At 46.9% G+C, this 19,208-nt stretch overlaps 1 protein-coding gene across 1 annotated transcript in view; it reads right to left on the bottom strand.

Moving 5' to 3' along the window:
- The window catches only part of LOC144509713 (scavenger receptor cysteine-rich domain-containing protein DMBT1-like), an 89,481-nt gene that overhangs the window by 45,520 nt on the left and 24,753 nt on the right, over positions 1 to 19,208 (bottom strand). Inside the window, exon 2 of the mRNA XM_078238494.1 lies at positions 2,079 to 2,111. Coding sequence (XP_078094620.1) covers positions 2,079 to 2,111 — 33 coding nt within the window. The remainder of the gene's footprint in view (positions 1 to 2,078; positions 2,112 to 19,208) is intronic.

Genomic DNA, 19,208 nt, shown 5'->3' on the forward strand with positions numbered 1-19,208 from the left:
GACCATTCTCTGGGGGGGGGGGTGTGAGGCAAGTTCGTTGTCTGGGGGGGTCGGGGAAGTAAGGCCAGACCATTCTCTGTGGGGGGGGAGGGAGTGAGGTCAGATCGTTGTCTTGGGGGGTGGGGGGGGGGTTTGGGAGTGAGGCCGCATCATTGTCTTGGGGGACGGGGGGGTGGGGGAGGGAGAGAGGCCGGATCGTTGTCTTAGGGGGGGAGGGAGTGAGGCCAGATCGTTGTCTTGGGGAGGGAGGAGGGAGGCGGGTAAGATGTAGCTCAGGGAGTGGGGGGCAGATGGATCTCTGGTGGGGGAGGGCAGATGGATCCCTGGTGGGGGGGTAGGGGGGTCTGCTGCCACTCTGTGGGCGATTGCTGGGGGGAGGGGGGCAGGGGTGGTGATCGGTCTGGGAAGTGGGGGGGTGAATAAGGGGGGCACACACACATCTCTGTTCCCCTCATCCACCACCCCCCGCTACCCAGAGCAATCACCACCCCTGCCCCCCTCCGCCCCACCAATCGCCCACAGAGTGGCAGCTGGCCCCCTTGCCCCCCCCCCACCAGAGATCCATCTGCCGCCCCGAAAGATCCATCTGACCCCCCCACCAGAGATCCATCTGCCCCCCCACCAGAGATCCATCTGCCGCCCCCCACCAGAGATCCATTTGCACCACCCATCAGAGATCCATCTGGAACCCATTCTGCCCACCCCACCCATCCCCCCCCCCCCGCCCCCCGAGATATACCCTCGCTCCAGCTTTTCGCTCCTGAACTGCTTTCTCCACTTTCATGGGATCTCGACTTCAATTCTTTTTTTGAACTGCGCATGCACAGTTCAGAGTTCTGATTGTTCCGGCAGCACTATGCCCCACCCACAGCGCGGATCGGACTGGAGATGGCTGAGAGCGTATGGAGGCGCCTGAAAGCCGATTTCTAAGTCGGAACTGCACTATGCCCAGATTCGGCACTTAGAATGAAAATGGTAAAATCGGGCCCATAATGTCACGAGTTATGGTGGATGTCCCAGCGCACGTTCCGATCCCATTCACGAGGCAGAGGAATCAATGAGAACATTGGACTGTGTCCAGACACAACCACAACCGCTCCAAAAAAAGAACCCGGAGTGAATATTAAACCTGGTAAAGAAGGGGAGGGGTATGTGACTGTTCGGTGTATGAGAGCAGGGAAACTGGATTCAGAGTTTACATTCTACCATCACAGCTGCTCCAGTGTGATCGAGCTGGTAACGGATTCAGAATATATTTGAATTTCCAGTGGTTGGGAGATGGACGGGGAGAAATGATCAATTGTCTGTTGTGCTCAGTACTGACTGGAACAACAGCTGTGTGATTCCCGAGGAAAGATCGAGGGAAAATGCTCCTCTATCCATTACAGAAACATACTTGGAACCATAGAAACTAGAAGCAGGAGTAGGCCATTCAGCCCTTCGAGTCTATTCTGCCATTCATTGTGATCATGGCTGATCATCAAATTCAATATCCTGATCACACCTTCCCCCCATATCCCTTGATCCCATTCACCCCAAGAGCTGTATCCAATTTCTTCTTGAAATCCCACAACATGTTGGCCTCAACTAATTTCTGTGGTCGTGAATTCCACAGACTCACTACTTCCTGGGTGAAGAAATTTCTCCTCATCTCAGTCCTAAAAGATTTACCCCTTATCCTCAAACTCTGACCCCTAGTTCTGGACTCCCGCACAAACGGAGACATTCTTTCTGAATCTCCCCTGTCTCAAATGTTCATGGGATCTCGACTTCAATGCTGATTGGTGAGGTGGAAAGTGGGAGCCCCTTTGGAACCGGCAGCAGTGTGAGTGAAGCTGATCCTGCACATTCTGCTCTTCAATGAGCCTCATTTTTTATCTATCTGTATGGAGACAGCAGCAGTCTGTGAGTTGGAATGAAAAGTCATTAAGAAGGGTGCACGGAACACAGTCCCCACCATTGATAACCAGACTGCAGATAAATCTATGATCAAAAGGGCATTCGGATTGTGACCGAGCCTTCATATTTAAGGGGATGGAGTAATAACAGAGATAGCAGATAACATAAAGAGTGATTACCTGGTTGGATAGTCTGATTGTCCCCAGGTCTGCCTGAAATAAGAAGATCAGAATTAAAATTCACTGAGACAGGAAAGGAAAGGAAAATCCAAATGTAACAAACTGTGGGGTATGAATTCCCGATACTTTACGGAAGAAATGATATCGGGATCTATGATGGCATCAGCTTCGCATTCCCTATATTAAGAAAGCACAAATAAAATTTATACGGCAATCCAACATTGACAACATGCCATAATGTAATCAAATTGATATCACATATACACAATGACGTCTGAGTACTTTCTGTCCTGGTGGGCAATGCTCTGTTCCTTCTGGAATCTTCCAGTGATCGGCCCTGTATTACCATCTCGGTCGGCCCAATAACATGGAAAAGTAAGAATACATTTTAAACGCGGTGCAGTGTCCATGGTGATGGCAATCTCAGTAACTTCTCTAACAAAAAAGATAAGCGGATATGGGTTTCAGGTAGGGAGGTGGATTTGAGACCAGGGGAAGATCAGCCATGATCTGATTGCATGGCGGAGCAGGCTCGAAGGGTTGAATTACCAATTTCCGCTCCTAAGTCCTACGTCCCTGTGGTCATTGGTGAATGCCAATTGGAGCAAACCGATCCTAATTTCATGAAGGGATGGAAATATGATTTAAATTAAACTAAATGTTCTGTCTTTGTCTGGTAACTTTTGACTTTAAAAAAAGTTTGATGCAAGCAAGTTTCCACTTGGAACTCATAGGCCCTATTTTACCATTTTCATTCAAAGTGTTGGGCGGACTTGAAATAGGGAGTGTTTCAGACCTGACTTTTAGTCTCGTTCTCAGGCGCCCCCATACGCACTTTGCCTGCAAAAATATCAGTGATTGCGCTGCAGAAGCCAGTGGGCGGGGCTTAATGCGACCGAAACCGTGCAGCTCCAATCGGCGCATCCAACTGTGCATGCACAGAAAATGATATACTGCCGCTGCCCTGCCGCATCCACCCTGGACCGGATAATACCTACTCTGGTTCCCACAGAAATTGCCCCACCCCACAACATTATTGACCCCCTTATCCCCCACGCCCCCGCCACCCAGTCCGACCGCAGGCCCCGCCCTCCTTTTCCCGCCCCCCCCCCCCCCCCCATTGATCTCAGGCAGAGTGGCAGCGGACCCTACTCACCACCCCTACTCCCTTTCCGCTGGTTGCAATCATTCGCCGAAATTCTACTGCCTCACCCGCCACAGATTCGAAGTGGGCGAGTGGTGGAAATGTCTGTTACTCTCGGCTGGAAGGTTCTGGTCTCGCTCGAGCGAAGATATAAAATCCCGCCTATTAATTCCAACTGTCAGGTTGCTCTTGTAACCTATCTTCCACTGACCTGCCCTACTCTTCAACATGCTAATGATGTTTGATCATCATTCTTTAATGATTGCAGTTTGCTGCAATTTCAGAATGCTGTTAGTATGTTGCATAGGAACATTGTACTTAACAGCAGGAGTAAACCATTCAGTCTTTCGAACCTACTCTGCCATTCAATAAGTCTGTGGCTGTTATGATTGTGGTTTCAACTTCATTTTGGTGTCTGCAACCCCCTCCACCCACAATCCTTCACTGCCTTGTCAATCCGAAATCTGCCTAAATCCGTCCTAATTAGATTCAATAACAGAGACTCCACTGCGTTCTGGGTGAGAATTCTGCAGAGTGACGATCCTCTGAGAGGAAAAGAATTCGCTTCATCTCCGCCTCAGCACATAGACTTATTATTCTTAAACCATGTCCCCTTGGTAGAATCTAAGTGAATATCTTCCCGGTATCTAATCTATCAAATCCTCCCAAGATCATCTCATTCTTCTAAATTCAAATGGATATAGGCCTAAAATATCCAAGCTTCTTTCATTCGATAGGCCCCTCATCCCAGGAATGAGTGAACATTCTCCGAACTGTTATATATTTTTCATAGAAAGCCAACATTCTGCGCAGGACTCCAGATGTCGCCTCGTTCTTTTAGAATAAACACTCCATGAACTTATGTTCCAGGCTACATTTGATGATATGATTCGCCCAAGCTACGTGTAGATTTCACTCACTCATAATTATTGCAGCACTTTTTTTTCGAGTCCCATTGATGTTTATGTGCACCCTTTTCTACCCCCTGTTCGGGGCCCTCTGTACCACTCCAACGTATGATATTTCACCGTTACTGTTTCTCATCTCTATTCAAACGGATTCTACGTCTGCTCTCTGGTTACTGTAACAATGATGTCCTTTATTAACAGAGTGATTTCATTCCCTTTTCCTCGCTCTCTGTCACTTGAAAATGTCAAGTACTTTTTAAGATATAGGTCTCAGCCTCGGCCTCCTTATACTGAATCTCAAGTCAGGCATAGTTATTTGTATCTGTGCGTCTATGTTTTTGAGTGCTGCAAGCCTCTCTGTATTTCCGTCTTGTTACTATTTCTGCAGTTTCCGGACTCATCTGCTGGGACACACTTAAACTTGATTTCTCTGTCCCTTCCTGTCCCACTCATTAACTAAATCACCACTCTGTTACCTTGTTGTTTCCCTTTGATTTACTACATGTCCTCTTACATTATCCCTTGCCCCCAGTATTTCTTTTCAAGTCCTCGCCACCACTCTGGTTATACAACTCACCAGAACACAGGTCCAGCACAGGTCAGTTGAAAAGTGCCCCAATCGTACAACACTCGCTTTCTGCAATGCAGCTGCGAGTGTCCCATGAAAGGGGACTTTAACTTTCCAAATATTAATTGGAACCTTTGTAGGTCGAATAGTTCGGATGGGGCAGTTTTTGTGCAATGTGTGCAGGAGGATTTCCTGACACAATATGTGGATAGGCCGACAAGAGGTGGGGCCACATTGGATTTGGTACTGGGAAATGAACGGGGCCAAGTGTTAGATTTGGTTGTGGGAGAGCACTTTGGAGACAGTGACTACAATTCGGTGTCTTTTGTTATTGCAATGGAGAGGGATAGGGTTGTACAGCAGGGCAAGGTTTATAATTGGGGGACAGGTAATTATGATGCGATTAGGCAAGAATTAGGGGGCATAAGATGGGAACAGAAACTGTCAGGGAAAGGCACTAATGGAAAGTGGAACCTTTTCAAGAACAAATACTGTGTGTCCTTGAAAGGTATGTCCCTGTCAGGCAGGGAGGAAATGGCCGAGTGAGGGAACCACAGTTCACAAAAGAGGTGGAATGTCTTGTAAAAAGGAAGAGGGAAGCTTATGTCGGGATGATGAAACAAGGTTCAGATGGCTCGATTGAGGGTTACAAGTTAGCAAGAAATGAGCTGAAAAAGGGGCTCAGGAGAGCTAGGAGAGCATGAGAAGTCCTTGGCGGGTCGGATCAAGGAAACCCCCAAAGCTTTGTACTCTTATGTGAGGAATAAAAGTATGACCAGTGTGAGGTTAGGGCCGGTCAAGGACAGTAGTGGGAACTTGTGTATGGAGTCAGCAGAGATAGGCGAGGTGATGAATGAATACTTTTCTTCAGTGTTCACCAAGGAGAGGGGCCATGTTTTTGAGGAAGAGAAGGTGTTACAGGCTAATAGACTGGAGGAAGTAGATGTTCGGAGGGAGGATGTACTAGCAGTTTTGAATAAACTGAAGGTCGATAAGCCCCCTGGGCCTGATGAAATATATCCTAGGATTCTTTGGAAGGCAAGGGACGAGATTGCAGAGCCTTTGGTTTTGATCTTTGGGTCCTCACTGTCCATGGGGATGGTGCCAGAGGACTGGAGAATGGCGAATCTTGTTCCTCTGTTTAAGAACGGGAATAGAAATGACCCTGGTAATTATAGGCCGGTTAGTCTTGCTTCAGTGGTGGGAATGTTGATGGAAAGGATCCTTAGGGATGGGACTTACGACCATTTAGAAAGATGCGGATTATTCCGGGATAGTCAGCACGGATTCGTGAAGGGCAAGTCGTGCCCCACAAATTTGATTGAATTCTTTGAGGAAGTAACTAAGTGTGTTGATGAAGGTAGGGCAGTTGATCAGGTCCCCCATGGTCGGCTTATGATGAAAGTAAGGAGGTGTGGGATAGAGGGAAAGTTGGCTGATTGGATGGGTAACTGGCTATCTGATCGAAGACAGAGGGTGGTGGTGGATGGAAAATTTTCGGACTGGAGGCAGGTTGCTCGCGGAGTGCCACAGGGATCAGTGCTTGGTCCTCTGCTATTTGTGATTTTCATTAATGACTTAGAGGAGGGGGCTGAAGGGTGGATCAGTAAATTTGCTGATGACACCAAGATTGGTGGAGTAGTGGATGAGGTGGAGGGCTGTTGTAGACTGCAAAGAGTCATAGATAGGATGCAAAGCTGGGCTGAAAAATGGCAGATAGAGTTTAACCCTGATAAATGTGAGGTGATTATTTTTGTAGGACAAATTTAAATGTGGATTACAGGGTCAAAGGTAGGGTTCTGAAGACTGTGGAGAAACAGAGAGATCTTGGGGTCCACTGAGGAAGTGGGAGTCGGCTGCAGGGGATTCTGGGAGATTGTGTTTTTTAGTATAAAAGTCAGTTACCTGGGGCTCTGGCCTGATTTGCTCGAAGTGGTGCAAGACAGAGGGAGAGATTCTCAGCAGGAGTACTGAGGGTGAGTAAAGTGCTGTAATTTATTTATTTATTTATTTAATCCGTTTTTTCGCGGGATTTTTTCAAGGGTTTAAACTCTGCGGAAGTGGGAGTAGGCGGTAGGGGATTTTGGGAGATTGTGTTTTTTAGTATAAAAGTCAGTTACCTGGGGGGGGGGGGGTCTGGCCTCATTTGTTCGAAGTGGTGCAAGACAGAGGGAGAGATTCTCAGCAGGAGTACTGAGGGTGAGTAAAGTGCTGTAATTCATTTATTTATTTAATCCGTTTTTTCGCGGGATTTTTTCAAGGGTTTAAACTCTGCGGAAGTGGGAGTAGGCGGTAGGTGATTTTGGGAGATTGTGTTTTTTAGTATAAAAGTCAGTTACCTGGGGGGGGGTCTGGCCTCATTTGTTCGAAGTGGTGCAAGACAGAGGGAGAGATTCTCAGCAGGAGTACTGAGGGTGAGTAAAGTGCTGTAATTCATTTATTTATTTAATCCGTTTTTTCGCGGGCATTTTTCAAGGGTTGAAACTCTGAGCAAGTGGGAGTAGGCTGCGGGGGATTCTGGGAGATTGTGTTTTTTAGTATAAAAGTCACTCTATACAGCGGGCAGCGTCGGGAGCGGGCTGTGGAGTGAGTGGGAAGCTGAGTGAAGCTGTAAGGGCTTTGGCTCACAGGGCTTCGGGGGAACGGGCGAGCAGGGGTGAGTTTAATTCATTTTTGCTGTTTCTACCTGGTACTGGCAAGGTATCTGGAGGGGATGGGTGTGCAGGCAGTGCAATGTTCCTCTTGCACTATGTTTGAGGTGAGGGATGACATGAGTGTCCCTGCTGATTACACCTGTGGGAAGTGCACCCATCTGCAGCTCCTCCAAAATCGTGTTAGGGAACTGGAGCTGGAGTTGGATGAACTTAGGATCATTAGGGACGCAGAGGAGGCCATAGACAGAAGCTTCAGGGATACAGTTACTCCGAGGAATGAAAATAGATGGATGACGGTGAGAGGGGCTGGGAGAAAGCAGTCAGTGCAGGGATCCCCTGTGGTCGTTCCCCTTAGCAACAAGTATTCTGCTTTGGATGCGGTCGACGGGGACGACATGCCAGTGGTGAGCCGCAGTGAGAGGACCTCCAGCACTGAGTCCGTCTCTGTGGCTCGGGAGGGTAAGGGGGAGAGCGGAAGTGCAATAGTTATTGGAGACTCGTTAGTTTGAGGGATAGATAGGAGGTTCTGTGGCAGCAAAAGAGACTCGCGGATGGTGTGTTGCCTACCGGATGCCAGGGTCCGTGACATCTCGGACCGTGTCTTCCGGATTCTTAAGGGGGAGGGGAAACAGTCACAAGTCGTAGTACACATTGGTACCAACAACATAGGTAAGAGAAGGGACGGGGATTTAAAACAGGAATTTCGGGAGCTGGGCTGGAAGCTGAGAGCCAAGACAAAACATGTGGTCATCTCTGGTACGTTACCGGTGCCACGTGATAGCGAGTTGAGGAACAGGGAGAGAGTGCAGTTAAACATGTGGTTGCAGGGATGGTGCAGGAGGCAGGGTTTCAGATACGTGGATAATTGGAACACATTCTGGGGAAGGTGGGACCTGTACAAACAGGACGGGGTGCACCTGAACCAGAGGGGCACCAATATCCTGGGAGGGAAATTTGATATGGCTCTTCAGGGGGGTTTATACTAATTTGTCAGGGGAGTGGGAAAAGGAGTTGTAGTCCAGAAGTAAGTGCTGAGGGTGGTGAGGTATTGGGGAATGTATCAAGGTCAAGGGTGGGTACCGGTAGACGGGACGGTGGGTTGAAGTGTGTCTACTTCAATGCAAGGAGCATCCGGAACAAGGTAGATGAACTTGGGGCGTGGATTGGTACTTGGGACTACGATGTTGTGGCCATTACGGAGACGTGGGTAGAACAAGGACAGGAATGGTTGTTGGACGTTCCGGGGTATAGATGTTTCAGTAAGTGTAGGGAAGCTGGTAAAAGAGGTGGAGGAGTGGCATTGTTAATCAAGGATAGTCTAACGGCTGCAGAAAGGCATTCGAGGGGGATCTGCAAACTGAGGTAATATGGGCTGAAGTTAGAAATAGAAAAGGAGCGGTCACGTTGTTAGGAATTTACTATAGGCCCCCAAATAGTAATAGAGATGTGGAGGAAGAAATTCCAAGCAGATTATGAATATGTGTGGGGGTCACAGGGTAGTTGTCATGGGGGACTTTAACTTTCCAAATATTGATTGGAACCTTTGTAGGTCCAATAGTTCGGATGGGGCAGTTTTTGCGCAGTGTGTGCAGGAGGGTCTCCTGACACAATATGTGGATAGGCCGACAAGAGGTGAGGCCACATTGGATTTGGTACTGGGAAATGAACTGGGCCAAGTGTTAGATTTGGTTGTGGGAGAGCACTTTGGAGATAGTGACCACAATTCGGTGTCTTTTGTTATTGCAATGGAGAGGGATCGGGCCGTACGACAGGGCAAGGTTTACAATTGGGGGACAGGTAAATATGATGTCATGAGGCAAGAATTAGAGGGCATAAGATGGGAACAGAAGCTGTCAGGGAAAAGCACTAATGAAAAGTGGAACTTTTTCAAGGAACAAATACTGGGTGTCCTTGATAGGTACGGCCCTGTCAGGCAGGGAGGAAAAGGCCGAGTGAGGGAACCATGGTTCACGAAAGAGGTGGAATGTCTTGTGAAAAGGAAGAGGGAAGCTTATGTAGGGATGAGAAAACAAGGTTCCGATGGCTCGATTGAGGGTTACAAGTTAGCAAGAAATGAGCTGAAAAAGGGGCTTACGAGAGCTAGAAGGGGACATGAGAAGTCCTTGGTGGGTCGGATCAAGGAAAACCCCAAGGCTTTTTACTCTTATGTGAGGGATAAAAGAATGACCAGGGTGAGGTTAGGGCCGGCCAAGGACAGTAGTGGGAACCTGTGTATGGAGTCAGTAGAGATAGGCGAGGTGATGAATGAATACTTTTCTTCAGTGTTCACCAAGGAGAGGGGCCATGTTTTTGAGGAAGAGAAGGTGTTACAGGCTAATAGGCTGGAGGAAACAGTTGTTCGGAGGGAGGATATACTGGCAGTTTCGGATAAACTGAAGGTCGATTAGTCCCCTGGGCCTGATGAAATATATCCTAGGATTCTTTGGGAGGCAAGGGATGAGATTGCAGAGCCTTTGGCTTTGATCTTTGGGTCCACACTGCCCATGGGGATGGTGCCAGACGACTGGAGAGTGGCGAATGTTGTTCCTCTGTTTAAGAAAGGGAATAGAAATGACCCTGGTAATTATAGACCGGTTAGTCTTACTTCGGTGGTTGGTAAATTGATGGAAAAGGTCCTTAGGGATTGGATTTACGACCATTTAGAAAGATGCGGATTAATCTGGGATAGTCAGCACAGATTTGTGAAGGGCAAGTCGTGCCTCACAAATTTGATTGAATATTTTGAGGAAGTAACTAAGTGTGTTGATGAAGGTAGGGCAGTTGATGTCATATACATGGATTTTAGTAAGGCGTTTGATAAGGTCCCCTTTGGTCAGCTTATCAAGAAAGTAAGGAGGTGTGGGATAGAGGGAAAGTTGGCCGATTGGATAGGCAACTGGCTATCTGATCGAAGACAGAGGGTGGTGGTGGATGGAAAATTTTCGGATTGGAGGCAGGTTGCTCGCGGAGTGCCACAGGGATCAGTGCTTGGTCCTCTGCTGTGTGTGATTTTCATTAATGACTTAGAGGAGGGGGCTGAAGAGTGGATCAGTAAATTTGCTGATGACACCAAGATTGGTGGAGTAGTGGATGAGGTGGAGGGCTGTTGTAGGCTACAAAGAGACATAGATAGGATGCAAAGCTGGGCTGAAAAATGGCAAATGGAGTTTAACCCTGATAAATGTGAGGTGATTCATTTTGGCAGGACTAATTTAAATATGGATTACAGGGTCAAAGGTAGGGTTCTGAAGACTGTGGAGGAACAGAGAGATCTTGGGGTCCATATCCACAGATCTCTAAAGGTGGCCACTCAAGTGCATAGAGCTGTGAAGAAAGCCTATAGTGTGTTAGCTTTTATTAACAGGGGCTTGGAGTTTAAGAGCCGTGGGGTTATGCTGCAACTGTACAGGACCTTGGTGAGACCACATTTGGAATATTGTGTGCAGTTCTGGTCACCTCACTATGAGAAGGATGTGGAAGCGCTGGAAAGAATGCAAAGGAGATTTACCAGGATGCTCCCTGGTTTGGAAGGTAGGTCTTATGAGGAAGGATTGAAGGAGCTAGGGCTGTTCTCTCTGGAGCGGAGGAGGTTGAGGAGAGACTTAATAGAGGTTTATAAAATGATGAAGGGGATAGATAGAGTGAACGTTCAAAGACTATTTCCTCGGGTGGGTGGAGCTATTACGAGGGGGCATAACTATAGGGTTCATGGTGGGAGATATAGGAAGGATGTCCGAGGTAGGTTCTTTACTCAGAGTGGTTGGGGTGTGGAATGGACTGCCTGCAGTGATCGTTGAGTCAGACACTTTAGGGACATTCAAGCGCTTATTGGATAGGCACATGGAGCACACCAGGATGATAGGGAGTGGGATAGCTTGATCTTGGTTTCAGATAAAGCTCGGCACAACATTGTGGGCCGAAGGGCCGTTTCTGTGCTGTACTGTTCTATGTTCTATGAAGCAAAACCTATTTTCTCATACCAGTCTTCAAGCCATGTATTTAACCCTTCAATGCCCCAACCACTTGTCTCTTTCTGTTCTCGCTTCTGTCGTGTAATTGATACATTAGTTTTTACAGCGGAGGCGGTGGCTTAGTGGTGTTATCGCTGGACGATCAATCCAGAAACTTAGCTAACACTCTGGGGACCTGGGTTCGAATTCCGCCACGGCAGGTGGTGTAATTTGAATTCAATAAGAAAATATCTGGAATTTAGAATCTACGACCATGCAACCATTGTCGATTGTCGGAAACACCCATGTGGTTCACAAACGTCCTTAAGGGAAGGAAATATGCCGTCCTCACCCAGTCTGGCCTACATGTGACTCCAGAGCCACAGCAATGTAGTTGACTTAACTGCCCTCCAAAGGTGATTAGGATTGGATAATAAAGTGTGTCACATGCTCTGATTCTGCAGCCTCAACTGTCTTCGCCAACTCTGTCTGATAATAGCCAGCATCCTGAAATTCCCCCTCTCCTACAATCCACTGAAAGACCAGAGGGAATAATCTTTCACCAGTTGTCCCAAAAACGTTCACAATCTCAACGTTTCAGTGAAGTATCGGTGAAGACTGGATGAATCTGCTTCAATCCATTCAGTTTTCCCCCCATATTCTTCCTGTTTATATCATTTCAGCCCGTCATTGTGCTGATGAATTGCTCTTATGTTTTACATGTCATTCTGTTCTAATCACGGAATGTTTCAAGACGCAGACCTTTATCCAGCTTATCTAGATATCTAGGGCTGGCCAAGACGCGAAAGTGAAAAGCAACCATCTGCACGCGTGATTCCCATTTGTGCTCATTCCTTTGGACTTGTTCTCATTAACTCACATAAATGATCATTCATTTTCCTTTCTCAGGCATTACTGCTTCGCCATTTATCTGCACGAATCAATTTTCTTGTCATAGTGTCTGATCCGCTGGTTTGGTTCAATGTTGAATGTATTTATTTGTCCAAATCACCCATATATGCGTAGATGTTAAACAAATGCACAGAGGTTAAATTAAATGTGGGTGGCATGATGGTACTGCTGCCTCACAACGCCAGGAACACGGATTCAATTCCTGGCTTGGGTCACTATCTGTGCGGAGACTGCACGGTTCTCCCATGTCTGTGTGGGTTTCCTCCGGGTGCTCCAGTTTCATCCCACAGTCCCAAAGATGTGCTGATTAGGTTCATTGGCCATGCTAAATTGTATGTGCACCGGAACAGCGCCGGAGTTTGGCGACCAGGGGATTTTCACAGTAATTTCATTGCAGTGTTAATGCAAACCACTTGTGACATTCATCAATAAACTGAAAAACTTAAAACTCACGATTTCTACCATCTCCTGGTCAGCTGACAAACTCTTTAAACTACAGCTGATTGTAAATCCTGCGGCAGATATCCTGTCGCACACGTACCATTCACCCAACTAATCTGCTTCACTGACCTACAGCAGCTGCACTCCAGAACACTGCACATTTCACTCGTGGCACCACTGCTTGATGCCAAAATTTGAAAGTTATTTTAAAACTTTGCACGTCAGTTAACCACAACTTCTTAAGACAAACAACCAATCGGAAATATTAGTATAAATAACATGAAACTCAAAGGACGCAAGCTAAAACAGAATAAAATAAGGAATTTCGTTGTCTGCAATTTCACTTGCTGATTGAGACCTAAAACACTGACATTTCAGCTTGGAAATTAACTACATAAGACCATAAGACATCGGAGCAGAATTAGGCCACTCGGCCCATCGAGTATGCTCCACCATTCAATCATGCCTGATATTTTTCTCATTCTCCTGCCTTTTTCCCATAACACGTGATATTATTATTAATCAAGACCTATCTATCTCTGTCTTAAAGACACTCAATGACCTGGCCTCCACAGCCTTGTGCGGCAAAGAGTTCCACAGATTCATCACTCTCTGGCTAAAGAAATTCCTCCACATCTCTGCTTCAAAGGATCATTCCTTTAGTCTGGGGTTGTGCCCTCTGGTTCTACCTTTTCCTACTAGTGGAAACATCTTCTCCACGTCCACTCTGTCCAGGCCTCGCACTTTCCTGTAAGTTTCAATTAGATTCCCCCTCATCCTTCTGAACTCCAATGAGTACAGATCCAGAGTCCTCAACAGTTCCTCATACGACAAGCTCTTCATTTCAGGGGTCATTCTTGTGAATCTCCTCTGCACCTTTCCCAAGGCCAGCACATCCTTCCTTAGATACGGGGTCCAAAACTGCTCACAATACTCGAAACGGGGTCTGACCAGTGCCTTATACAGCCTCAGAAGTACAGCCCTGCTCTTGTATTCTAGCCCCCTCGACATGAATGCAAATATTGCATTTGCCTTCCTAACTGCCGATGAAACCTGCACGTTAACCTTAAGAGAGTCTTGAACAATGACTCCCAAGTACCTTTGTGCTTCTGATTTCCTAAGCATTTCCCAATTTAGGAAAATAGTCTATATCTCCATTCCTCCTTCCAAAGTGTATAACCTCGCACTTTTCCACATTGTATTGCATCTGCCACTTCTTTGCCCACTCCCTAGCCCGTCCAATTCCTTCTGCAGCACCTCCCCCCCGCTTCCCCTCCCCCCCACTTCCCCCCAACCCCGCTTCCTCAATAGTACCTGGCCCTCTTCATATCTTCGTATCATCTGCAAATTTAACAGAAGTGCCTTCAGTTCCTTCTTCCAAATCGTTAATTTATATTGTGAAAAGTTGTGGTCCCAGCACCGATGCCTGAGGCACACCACTAGTCACTGGCTGCCAGCCTGAAAAGTACCCCTTTATCCCCACTCTCTGCCTTCTGCCAGTCAGCCAATCCTCTATCTATGCCGGGATCTTACCCTTAACACCATGGGCACTTAATTTTTTTAACCGTCTCCTATGCAGCACCTTGTCAAAGGCCTTCTGGAAATCTAAATAAATCATGTCAACTGGTTCTCCTATATCTAACTTCCTGGTTACCTCCTCAAAGGACTCGAACAGATTCGTCAGACATGACTCCCCCCCCCCCCCTCCCCGCCCCCTTGACAAAACCATGCTGACTCAGTCCCATTTTATCATGCACTTCCAAGTACTCTGCAATTGTATCGTTAATAATGGACTCCAAAATCTTGCAAATGACTGAAGTCAGGCTAACCAGCCTATAATTTCTGCTGTCTCCCTCCTGCCTTAGACAGTGGTGTTACATTCGGGACTTTTCAGTCCTCTGGGACCCTTCCTGCCTCCAGTGATTTCTGAAAGATCACTGCCAATCCCTCCACAATTTCCTCGGCTATCAATTGTAAAACCCTGGGGTATAGTTCACCCGGTCCAGGTGATATATCCACCTTCAGACCTTTCAGTTTCCCCAGAATCCTCTCCTTCGTGATGCCCACTACATTAACCTATGCCCCCTGATTCTCCTGGAGCTCTGTCATCCCACTGGTGTCTCCCATCATGAAGACTGATGGAAGGTAACTATTCAGTTCTTGAGTGATAGAATCACAGAGTCATAGAGGTTTACAGCATGGAAACAGATCCTACGGCCCAACTTGTCCATGCTGAACTTTTTGTTTAACTCTGCCATTTCTTTGTTTCCTTTATTATTACCTCTCCAGCTTAATTTTCCAGTAGGCCAATGTCTATTTTTGCCTCTCTGACCTTTTGCATATTGAAAAATACTCTTCCTATCTTCTTTTATGTTACCAGTTGCTTACACTCATATTTCATCTTCTCCCACCATATTGCTTATTTAATTCTCCTCTGCTCACTTTTAAAGTCTTCTCCATCGTTTGGCTTCCCACTAATCCTCGCCTCTATGTATGCGTTGTCTTTTTCTTTTATGCTGGCCTTGACTTCACTCATCAGCCATGGATGCCTCGTCCTCCCCTTTGCATTTTTCCTCCCCCTTAGTCTGAATTTTTGTTGTGCCTCCTGAATAACCCCCCAAAATTCCTGCCATTGCTGTTCCACTGTCTTCCCTGCAAGGCTGCCTTTCTAATCATCTCTGGCCAGCTCCTCCCCATGGCCTTGTAGTTACCTTTATTTAACTGTAATACCGTTCAATCTGATTCCAGCTTCCCCCTCTCAAACTGCAGGGAAATTCCATCATATTGTGGTCACTGCTCCGAAAGGGTTCCTTCACCTTAAGTTCCCTAATCAGGTCTGCCCCATTCCACATCACCAAATCCAGAATTGCCTGTTCCCTAGTAGGCTCTGTCACAAGCTGCTCCAATAAACCATCTCTTAGAAATTCCACAAATTTAATTTCTTGGGATCCATTGCCTACCTCATTTTCCCAGTCCACTTGCATATTGAAGTCCCCCATGATTATTGTAATATTGCGTTTAATAATATGACTTTTCTGCCTCTTGATTGATTTTCTGCCCCACATTGACCACTGCGAGAGAGCCTGTGCAGAATTCCCATTAGGGTCTTTTTACCTTTGCCATTCTTTATCGCTACCCACAGAGATTCCATGCCTTCTGATCCTATATCCCGTCTTGCAATCGATTTAACTTCATTCCTTACCAACAAAGCAACCCCGCCCCCTTTGCGCATATGCCTGTCCTTTCGATGGGACACATATCCTTGGATATTTAGATTCCAGCCCTGATCCCCTTGCAGCCACGTCTCTGTGATGCCCACAACATGTGCCGGCCAATTTCAATGTGCGCAACAAGCTCATTTATCATTTTCCGTATACTGCGCGCATTCAGGTACAACATCCTCAGTTCTGCATTGACCGCCTCCCTTCTCATACCTGTTACCTTTTTTACTCTGCCTGAGGTTAGATTCCTGCCACCTTCTATACTCTCTGTTCTATTACATGGTTTGGAAACTCTATTTTACATGGGCGATTTTAAGATTACAAAATGCAGTGAATAATGTTTACCAGATCATGTTCCTCGAGCACATTATTAGCTGCGTGAAGAATTGAAATTATTATTTTATATTAAACAGCTTCATGTCCGATTTGAACAAATTCCGTAGCTGAGCAGGATGTAGAAAGCAGATTATTTTTTCGCAATATGATAATTATCCTTCAATACGCCATTAAAACAGCAGACATGAAGAACTCACTCCGAAGAATCCAGACAAATATCTCTATTTTGAATGGGCGTACCTTATATTAAGTTGATCCTTCTCTACACCCCAGAGGCGGCAATACTCTATTCTGCACCCTCTCCTTTCCTTCTCCCCTGTGTACTCTATGAATTGTCTGTTCTGTCTGCAGAGCGCGCGAGGAAAAATATTTTGCTTGTATACTAACACATGTGCCAATATAAAATTAATTCAAATCAATAGGGCGATCAGTAGCTTCCAAATATCTATCTCCAAATTCCTGTGCATGTGCCTGAATAAACGTTATCATTGTCAGAATATAACCAAACACAAATCAAAATTTTACAGGACCCATGCTAATTGTTCTGGTCACAATCTGTCGAAAGTAAATATGCAAAAGCATTTGTTAACAAAGTGACCAGAACATAGACCATTTGAAAGGAGATTAAATAACATAAACTGGACCAGGAATAGACCGTAGGGCCCGTCAAGCTTGCCGCATGGTTCAATAATGTGCTTGCTGGTCCACTGTCCCAAATCTTCATTGTAGCCCTACCTCTCCCAATAGACGACGAACACACTTTGATCTTAAGAGACCAAATGCACGAATTATCTCAAGACACTGTGCATGACATCCAAAGTTAATTTGATGTAAAAGGCAGACACAAACAGCAAATCTATCAGATCAATGGAATACTTTTGGGTCATGTCATTGATTCCAACTCCACTAATAATTAAAATCAATGAAACGATGTTGTTTTCCCGGTGAATACAATACAATATTTATCGCGTTTTTCCAATCTGTGCAAACTATTTATACTCTGTTAGTGCCTTCTTTGTATCACACTGAACTTGCACTGCGAAACTCCGGGGACAGAAATCTCAATGCGGGTTGAGTCGGCAGTCGGTGCAGTTGCTCCATGGTTCAATAATGTCCTTGCTGATCTAATATCCCGAATATTTCTGACTCCGATACCCTCTATTCCAACACTGACCACTCCCAACAACTAGCAGACTCGGCTCAAGCCGCCTCTTGATATTTTAACTCCAGCTTGTTTCGTCTATACAAAGCTATTGGAGGCAAAAGAAGAGAAACCGCTGCGGCATTATTTTCAATAAGAAATCTAAACATGACGAAAATCTCAAGGGCAAATTCAGTTACCTCAACTATAATGCACGTTTTTACGGACCGTGGCAGAAATGAAGAACGATTGTCTTTTTTGAATTTGATGCACTTAAATATAAAATAGCATCGAACATGTGTTGAATGAGCGGGCAGCAGAGAGGGCAGGGAGTAGAGTGTGAGTTGTAAGGGCTTTGGCTCACAGGGCTTCGGGGAAAAGGGCGAGCAGGGGTGAGCTTTTTTTTTCTTTTTCTAATTTACTTTTCTCTGTGTACCTTGTTAGAAAGGGTGAAATATGAGAGTTAAGCCAGTGTGTTGTTCACAGTGCAGTATGTGGGAGGTCCTGGAGGCACCTGGCCTCCCGGACATCCACATCTGTGAGGGGTGTGTCGAGCTGCGGTTCCTGAGGGACCGCATTAGGAAGCTGGAACAGCAGCTCGAGGATCTTAGGCTGTTAAGGGAGAATGAGGTGGTGATAGACAAGAGCTATCATCAGGTGGTCACACCAGGGCCACGGGAGGAGGCCAAGTGGGTGACGGCCAGGAAGGGTAAAGCTCGGGTGATTGAGAGCACCCCTGTGGGTGTGCCCCTACACAACAAGTACTCCTGCCTGAGTACTGCTGTGGGGGACAGCCCATCTGGGGGAAGCAGCAGTGGCCGTGTCTCCGGGGTGGAGTCCGGCCCTGGAACTCAGAGGGCTAAAGAAAAGAGGGGGAAGGCAGTATTAATCGGGGACTCGACAGTCAGGGGGACGGACAGGCGATTTTGCAGAGGCAGGCAGGAGTCTCGCATGGTGGTCTGCCTCCCTGGGGCTGGGATCCAGTATGTCGCTGGGCGAGTCCAAGAAATCCTAAGGTGGGAGGGAGAGGAGCCGGAGGTAGTGGTACATATTGGTACCGCTGATGTGGGTAGGAAGGGGGAAGGGGTCATGAAAAGCGAGTAGAGGGAATTAGGGAGACAGCTGAGAAGGAGGAAAGCAAAGGTAATAATCTCAGGATTGCTGCCTGTGCCACGGGAAGGTGAGGACAGGAATGGAGTGAGGTGGAGGATGAATGTGTGGCTGAGGGACTGGTGCAGGGGGCAGGGATTCAGGTTCCTGGACCATCGGGACCTCTTCAGGGGCAGCTGTGACCTGTACACAAAAGACGGGTGGCACTTGAATCCCAGGGGGACCAATATCCTGGCAGGAAGGTTGGCTAAGGCTACTGGGGAGAATTTAAACTCGATAGGTTGGGGGGAGGGGATCAAAATGAGGTGACTGAGAGTGAGAAAGGTAGCTCGCAAACAGAGAAGGGTTATAGGCAGTGCAAGAGTGCGGATGGACAGGGAATAGAGAAGGGGAGAGCTCAGACCAAAGGCTTGAGATGTGTTTACTTTAATGCCAGGAGTATAGTGAATAAAGGGGATGAGCGCAGAGCGTGGATCGATGCCTGGAAGTGTGATGTGGTGGCCATTATGGAGACTTGGATGTCTCAGGGACAGGACTGGATACTCCAGGTGCCGGGATTCAGATGTTTCAGGAAGGACAGGGAGGGAGGCAAGAGAGGGGGTGGAGTGGCACTGCTGATCAGGGATAGTATCACAGCTGTAGAGAAGGTGTATGCTGTGGAGGGATTGTCCACCGAGTCTGTGGGTGGAAGTTCGGAGTGGGAAGGGGCCGGTCACTTTGCTGGGAGTTTTCTATAGGCCGCCCA

Source organism: Mustelus asterias, chromosome 22, assembly GCF_964213995.1.
Source record: "Mustelus asterias chromosome 22, sMusAst1.hap1.1, whole genome shotgun sequence".
Taxonomy (NCBI): domain Eukaryota; kingdom Metazoa; phylum Chordata; class Chondrichthyes; order Carcharhiniformes; family Triakidae; genus Mustelus; species Mustelus asterias.